This window comes from Lycium barbarum, chromosome 12 (assembly GCF_019175385.1).
Source record: "Lycium barbarum isolate Lr01 chromosome 12, ASM1917538v2, whole genome shotgun sequence".
Lineage (NCBI taxonomy): Eukaryota > Viridiplantae > Streptophyta > Magnoliopsida > Solanales > Solanaceae > Lycium > Lycium barbarum.
The window spans coordinates 96,602,848-96,611,674 of record NC_083348.1 but is presented as its reverse complement, the minus strand read 5'-3'; the positions used below and the strand labels follow the sequence as shown (position 1 = coordinate 96,611,674).

The window sequence follows — 8,827 nt, the reverse complement described above, 5'->3', positions numbered from 1 at the left end:
ACAAGTAGTCAACACTATGGTTGACTTTGATTGAAGTTGAATTTTCTCAATTTAGCTAAGCATCAACCATTATTAAGTAAAGCTTTCCCAAGTGTTGATTCAATTCAATCATTTTTTTTATCATAACATAAGTGGATATAACAAGTAGTCAAACACTATGATTGACTTTAATTAAAATGTTGAATTATCTTAGTTTTTCTGAGATTTAGATAAAGTTGAGTACCAATTAACAAGTTTTGATTTAATTCCATCATTATTTTTTTTAAAAGGATGTAACAAGCAGTCAACACTATGGTTGACTCTAATTGAAATATTAAATTATCTTAAATTAGCTAAGTATTATATATGATTGAGTAATAGTTATCGGCTTTTAATTTAATTCAATCAACTTTAAAAAAAAATAATGAATGTAACAAGTAGTTGACATTGTGATTGGCTTTAATTAAAACATTGAATTATCTCAATTTGTTGAGCATTAGATAGGATTGGATCGAATAAATATTTTGTAAGTGTTGATTTAATTAAATTAATTTAAGAAAATAAAAAAAAATAGCGAATGTAACAATTAGTCAACACCGAGTTGACTTTAATGGAAACATTGAATTATCTCAATTTAGCTAAGTATTAGATAGAATTGAATACAATTAACAAATTTCGATTTACTTCAATCAATTTTTTTCAAAAAAAATAGCGGGTTTAACAAGTAGTCACACTATTGTTGACTTTGAATTAAAAGATTTATTCTAGCAAGAATTTAGATAAGTATTAGATATAATTGAGGAACAGTTAGCAAGTTTTAATTTAATTCAATCAATTTAAAAAAAAATGACAAAAACTGGATGAAACAAGCAATCAACACTATGATTGACTGTAATTGAAATGTTGAATTACTTCAATTTAGCTAAATATTATATAGGATTGAGTAAATATTTTTAGTAAATTTTGATTCAATTCAATCATTTTTTATGTAAAATAAATGCAATTTCGTCAAAAAATTAGACAATTTTTGTATGTAATTTAGGACTTTTTTTTTATATTGTTTAAATGATATTTATAGGGTACATTAACTTGTAGTTTGTATTGATAGACCGTATATATAGGTTGACCAAATAACTAAATTAGGTTTATGTATAATTTTTTTTTAAAACAAACCACTAAGTAAACTTAGTGGATATTTTATTAGAAACCAAACAAAGAGAAACGTAAAACAAAAGAGTTTTAAAACAACAAACAAAAACAAATGTCAGCTAAGAAGCCTACCAAAAAGCTTTCTAGGTCCATGCTATGTATGTATAAATTATATAAAAATATTAGAGGGAGATAAATTTATGGGTTCTAGGTATTGGAAGAATGAAAAGCTTAAGCATGTTATGTGTAATAATTGTTTTGCCTTGAAGGAAGAAATTTGGAGGGAAATACTACTTATTGGAGTCAAATCTTCGTTAAGGGTAATTAGGACTTTTCAATAGGGTTGTGCCAAGTTGTGCCATTTTGGATTGTGCCAAATAGCAGCGCCCAATGTGAAAAGATCTACAGCATCTCTTAATTTACCCTTCATAAAAGACTTCTATTAAATGCTAATATCAGGTGCATTGAATTAATTAATGGAGAGGACTTTTCACTTTTCAGCATACCCAAACAGTAAGACACTCAGTTGCTACACTGACCTGTTTAGCATCTATTAGAATTGCTCTATTATTAGTGAAGGAATCATTTAAGAGGTCAAATAAACATAACTATGGTAACAAACGTTTTGGGGAAGCATTAGATTCATAGAATTTTGAGGGTGTGAAGAATTTTATTCTAATATAAAGAAAAAATTATTTAACTGCTGAACTTGTAATTTAATCTTTTTGTAATTAACATATTACTCTTAATTAGATGTTTTATTACATTTTGATTTACTGCAAGGGCAAAATCATAATCCAACTTTGAAGATAAGAGTTTTCCACTTTTAGTATTATATGATATGATGAAAGAATTCTTGTCGTTATTTTTTTATGATAGGATTCTTGACTTCTTGTAGTTATCTTTAGATTATCTAATAATATAAAATCTGTTTACATTATTAATGCATATAAGTTACTTATTAATTAAAACTTCTTAGGGAAAGAGCATGAGTACTTATTTACACATGATACTTATACTAAATAAATAATTTAACCTTAAAATTACAAAATACAGTAATAAAGTAAGAATGTGCGTCACTTAATTATAATGAGATCAAGTGATAAAATATGTGTATGCTAGATACGTGTCTTATACTATTCATATAGTTACCGAATGCGAGTAATTTTTTTCCGAGTGATTTTCACCAATATGGCAACACTGAGAAATGAGAATCCTGGTTATTTTCTGCATTATTGAAATTCCACTAACCTTAACAGACCAATCCAACGAAAGTTAAAGTTTAAACCAATTAAGAGGTGGCGTATACGTTTAAAAGTAGTGTCACAAAGCCAATTAAGCAAATTTACATGGCCAACACTTAGCCTCGAGTACCCATCAATCACCATTCATGCCAAAATATGTACAGTTTGGTACACTAAAGTCAATGACAAGAAACAATAAATCGAGTACAAGTTGGGTAGACATTATCTGTTTCTGTGTAGCTTACCCCCATTTGTTTGGCGTCTTGCGACTTCAGGGGAAGGAGTATACTGTATACTTCAACTATAACTGCAAACCAAAAATAAGCAAACCATCTATATCTTCTCTACATTGCCTGCAGAATAACTACAATTGGGCAAGTTTCTATGTATTGTTAGGCTGATTTAGGGATAATGGAACACGTATCGAAGCTTCTTCCTGTTTCTTGATGAGCTTTTACTATCCATGTCAATACCAGAAGTACCATGATAATTGAAAGTGACAACATAGATGACCATAGTATGCGTGCTGAACGTCTAAAGGGCCTGCACTGGTGCTGTAAAATGTTTGCGAATGCTTGTTTTACTTTGGAGCACTGAGTTAGGCTCAGCAAATCAGGGAATATTTCAATCAGGTCTTGAATAGATTGAGTGTAAGCAAATAATATCACGGATGAGGCCTGTGGGATAAATCTTCCTTCACCTGCGCAATTGCCTGTGGAATTTTCTCCATAACATGTAACTCTTGATAGAACCTGTAAAATAAATTTCCAATTTTTCACTGGATGAGCCATAAAGATTCTTATTCACGTTCAGTAAGTTACTGCTTATAATAACTTACATATTTCAGTTCTCCAATTGGAATAGTATCCTTAGGACAGAGATCAGCTGTAAAGATGTAATTAGGTGCACCGGAGAAGGGATCGCAAACTCCTCTCGTTCCTGAGCTATTTTCCCCGATATCGTTTGATCCTAACCCTTGTACCTCTCTCAACTTCGAATTTAACTGGAATAAAAAATAAATTTTTGCCTTAGTAATGGTAAGAGAATGCTCGTATCTTGTTTCTAGTATATACTTATAAATAATAGTACCTGAGTAATGAAATTATGAACAGTGGAGCCAATCTGCACTAAAATTTTGTCAGAAGTTCCAGATTCTGCACAGGGAAGTATAAGTTGCAAGCTATTGTTCTGAGGATTCTGCTGAAAGTCCTCCAAAGCTGAGCATGTGTCTTCTGCAAAGCTGCAAAAAAATTTGCTAAAGATAGGTGCTTAAAATGAAAAATAATCTTAATTAGCGACAGTAAGAGAAGGATTTGTGCTCACGTATGGAAGAAGAAATCAAAGCCAGTCAGCACCCAACTAAGAGTTGTCAAAATCCAGCAGCACAAGATTATTCTAATAATTAAGAGATGTTTAATTAATTAGGCATCCTCGTTGAGAATATTTTTGTCAAACAGAAGTAACAAAGTCTTACTTACATTATAAATCCGAGAGGCCAGTGCCAAACGAGCAAAACTGAGCCAAAGCAGCATTCCATTAGTCTAACCATGTCAATTGATCGATTTACACATACGTTAGAAGGAACTAACTATACAGAAATTAAAAATCCATAGCAAGAATTGGAAATACATCTAGCTTCCATTCTGATAAGACCAAAATATTATGCGTTGTGTGACAGAATCTCACCTAATGCAGTAACCAAAAGTACCAAATTGATAGTGACAACAACAATATTTGCAACATACCTGCAACAAAACAGAACATAGATATAAGGAAGATATAAATTTGATATTGAGCATAAGAGCTTACAATGACACAGGCCAGTGACTTACAGAGTTCTAATTGCTTCATTGCTTGTGTGTCGGGTTTTGTCAACAAACTGTTGAATCGTAATAGAACCTCTTCGAAGCCTATGGGTTGTCACATTCAACATCTGGTCTGCCTGTGAATTATAAGGGCTTAAAAGAGTTTGCATATTTAGCAAAACCTTTATTACCCTTCTAATGGTATGACGAGTATCCCCACCAGCATCAAAAATTGTTTGGCGAAGTCTCTCGACTCTATGTTCAAAACCATTGTTTGCAGCCAAAATAACACTGCTTGCAACTCTTCCAAACAAAACAAAAAGAAGTAGACACATCAGTCACTCTTCTTCTTTTCCTCTTTTTCTTGTAAAACAAAGTATGAACGAGTCCTTTTAGGTAATCATCATCATCGATCGATATAAAATAGGGGACATAAATGTGTTTGATAAAGAGTTTCACTTCTACACACTGACCGTTGTTATAAAGATAATGTACATGTATACGGTAAAAATCGGACATTTGTTAGAACCAGTAAGACCAGAGATCGAAGGAAAAGAGTGAAGATCATCATCTGGTCCGATTTCTCCATAGCCGAATTGATCGTGGCCGTTGGTCCGTTTGACCGGGGCCGTTGGTCCGAATTGATCGTGGCCGTTGGTCCGTTTGATCGTGGCCGTTAGTCCGGGAGATCTTGGCCGTTAGTCCGTTTTGGTCATGGCCGTTAGTCCGTTTGATCGTGGCCGTTAGTCCGGGAGATCCGTTACGCGGTTGCCACGCGTCGATAGCGTCCTGTCATGCTCAACTGCCAATCGTACGGGTGTCAGACCGTACGGCCAACCTAACCCACTCAGAGTTGTCCTTTCTCTTATTTTTTAATGATTAGTATTGTATGAAGCCCATAGAGGCAACAATATAAATAGAGTTCATCCCTCTCCTTTAAGGGGGTTGGCTTCTTCATTTTCCAAGAACACTTGTAATAGACAAACATATATGCAATCTCTCTCAAATATCGGACTCGATCCATAACAATTATTTTCATTTCCATTGTGCTTCTTCAAACAAGTATTGCATGTCATTTAGCAACACTAATACACTTCATCAACTGCTTTGCTACATAACGTTCATATACCTCATTTCCCTACGATATATTGAGATCCAAGCACATATCCTATACCCACTTACAAATTCAATTGATTATCCAAATTCGAGGTAAACAGTACAAACTACTTGTTTTGTTGCTTTGTACTCGACGTGTTTTTTAGTTATTGATGAATATGACATGATGTTGAATGCATTCCCTGAAACACCTTACTTGTCATCTTAAAATAAGCGTGTGTGCGTGTATCTTTGTTCCAGCATAGGAACAAAGCACAGAATAAGTTCAAAAGTAGAGTAACACACACTTGAAAGATGAAATCCAGCAAATTAATTAAGGAGCAGCAGAACTTACATGGCAAGGATGGTAAACAGAACAACCAGCGAGAACATCAAAATATAGGACGAAGGCGGATACTCAACAATTGGAGTTGAATTTCCATGAAAATACTTAAAAAGGATGTAACTTCCAAAACCCAAACCAAATAATAACCATATCCCAGCAATTGCATAGCCATGGATGCCAGTGTAAGCCGCAGACTGTAAATTTTAGAAGCAATATATATCAGCAGCTTCCTTTGCTAGTTGCTAACAATAAAAACAGACTTTTTTGTATCATTATAAACAAAAAAACTTACAGCCCAATAGTGCTTGTCGCCAAGATTGTAAGTTCCATTATATGACTTTAACTGGTGCAGAGGGTCAGGTCTTCTTGAGATATCATCACCATCAATGAGCCCAAATACAAGAGATTTCTGGGCAACCATATTAGTCGAAATTAATAAGAGAACGAAAGGAACAAGAACCCCTCCATATGATTTCGGCATGATACACTATGATCTTGATTTTTGAGACAAAACATAAAAAATAAAAGTGGTATATTGGGGGGGGCCAGAATAGAGAAAACATGAAGATAGTGGAGACAAAAGAAGAGAAAATTCATTCCTTGACTTGGTCATTAAGGTTAGGATAGCTTGTGGCTAGTAAGAAACTTTTGGTTATTCTTCTGTGTACAGAGTAATGGGATTATTCTTATAATAAGTATTGACTCCATCTCTAATTCTTTCTTTGCACAGTAAGTAATACTACTACAAAGGAATGAATTGAACAAGTGAGAAATGAAAGGAGATCAATCAAGTGCCTATAAAGTGTGCGGTATTTAAGGGCGTCGGCTCGCAAATTGCGATAATTGTGACCACCTTTTTGGCTTTTGATCCACTTCTTTCTTTCGACGTAAGCTTTCTTTTTCCTTTCATCACCCGATATTTTATGGATGTATTTTCCATCACAAAAGACATTAACCATCACTTTCTACTTTTTTTTCCCCCACATTTGTCCTCTTTTTATCATTTCTTGAGTTTCACGTTGAACTTTAATGCAACAATAATTTTTATATATTTGATTATTAAAAAATAAGTTACCTTAGATGTGTATTAGTTAAATTATCAGCTCTTCACGCGATAATAAAAGACAAAAATAATATTTAAAATATTTTTTATAAATTAGTTGATAAAGAAGAGATAATATTTTCTATTTATATGCATTAAAAATCAATTCTGATATTGCCGATAAATGAATGACTGATTTCATTACTTAAGACTTTTTTAATTAAGAAGGGCAACTCGTTAAAAAAAAAAAAGTGGAAGAGAGATCCATGTACCAAAGCCTAGAAGCAAAGAATTCCAAAAAGGAGAAAGACAAAATGTATGAAGACAAAATCAGTCATGTATGCCTGTAATAAGAGAAGATTGTTTCTTTTGCTGCTCATTATTTTCCACAAGATAACTACTTCCCTTCACACAAATATTTAATATGGAGTAAAAAATTGTCTTGCCTAACACTTTCAAATAATTTTTCTTTTTTTAACTATAATAACATTTCAACAAATTTTCTTCTTTCACATAATTAGTATGGAACAAAGATGTTTTATCCAGGAAGTTTGAACTTATGATATTACTATTAGATCATAAATCGTGATAACTCCTAATTCATCATCATGTTTATTTGCTCGATTATAGAGAAGTAAATAAAACTAAATTACTACTTCATAGATCTTTACATCAAAACATAATAAGGACATAAAGATGTGATAAAGATGATCAAGAGGAAAGGGTGAAAGAAAAATTCTCTAATTTTAACATTTTTATTTATAAACAGTGACACATCATAAAGGAGAAAGATATGATTGAATTATAATAACACACAAAGAGAATGTATCTATGAGGAGAAAACATAAACACATTACACATTCACAATTATCAATTACTGAAGTATTCTATTTGGCAAATGAAAGAAAATTAGACTATCAAGGCCTAAACTCGTAACAACTCATTTTTCTTCTTCTTATAGTTAAAAAGTATCTACCAAGTTGCGATTTCAAAGTTTTATTTTAAGAAAAAAAATCCACATTGTGCACTTACTTTGATATTATAAGAAGAAACAGTTTTTCCTTGGGTCTCCAACTAATACCTTTTGTTTAAAAGGTTGGATTTATTATATTCCTTAAAGTCCTTAATTGAGACATAACTACATGACCAAAACTTCTTTACTAAAAAATAGAGCAGTCATTAATGAAGACCTAATTATCAATATCATGTTTAAACATAGGTCCAAACCGAGATAGAGTGAATGCTACGAAAAGAAAAGTCTCCATAGGCGACCAAGGCGAATTCCTTTTTTTTTTTGGGTCGAATGTAGCCCAAGACGCTGTCATGACTACATGCTCAGATATGGGCCAATCTTGCATGAGAGTAAAGCATTTTCATCATGTGCAACAAATACAAATAAGGTACGGATTAGAAAAGAGCATCTAAATCTAAATTAAAAGGAAATGTATAAATCTAAATTAAAAGGAAATGTATAAATCTAAAACCCCTCGTCTTCTAATTTAGTGTAGCAAACAAAGAGATCAAACTATGTCAACGATACATGCTTATATCGATGTCTAATTTGCACTAAGCATGTTGTTCACACAGCAATGTAAGAGAAAGAAATAAAATTTTCCCTAACAAAATCTTACATAGATATATACTTCAAATTAGGCATGTTACTAATTACCATATATTATTATTTGGTAGCATATTTGTAGGGAGACCACACGTTTTTTTTTTCTCTCTTCATCGTAAATTTTCATAGCCAGTGACTCCGTACCTCCTTCACCACCACCCAAAATTGAGTCTAATTCTCCCTATTTTCTCGGTCCTCAAGACCGACCCGGGGACTATATCATGCCTACTCGATTCAAGGGCGCATCAAATAACGTTGCCGTCGGTCAGCACTTTACTTCCGATCAATGAAAGACTATTACAGGATTTTTTGGTAATGCTACAATTTTCGAAAATCGCTTGAATGGTAAGTTTGATGTTTTTTCTTGGACTATTGACACTGGTGCTCCTCATCATGTTACTGTTGAAAAATCTTGATTGTTTGATATCCATACTGTTGATTGTCCTATTGGTTTGCCTAATGGTGAAAAGGTGTTTGCTTCTTTGGAAGGTTCTGTTCGACTGTCAGATAAAATCACCTTACATCATGTCCTTTATGTGCCTTATTTAC

General features: G+C 32.9%; 1 protein-coding gene across 1 annotated transcript; it reads right to left on the bottom strand.

Annotated features, from left to right (window-relative positions):
- Positions 1-2,434: 2,434 nt before the first annotated feature.
- Positions 2,435-6,491, bottom strand: LOC132621754 (uncharacterized). Its single transcript, XM_060336136.1, has 9 exons — positions 5,911-6,491; positions 5,628-5,812; positions 4,205-4,480; positions 4,059-4,117; positions 3,851-3,887; positions 3,696-3,767; positions 3,462-3,612; positions 3,211-3,375; positions 2,435-3,124 (listed from the first exon to the last, which is right to left on the bottom strand). Exons 1-9 carry the CDS (start codon positions 6,097-6,099, stop codon positions 2,765-2,767), a joined length of 1,494 nt encoding a protein of 497 aa, XP_060192119.1. The 5' UTR covers positions 6,100-6,491; the 3' UTR covers positions 2,435-2,764.
- Between the last annotated feature and the right edge of the window lie 2,336 nt (positions 6,492-8,827).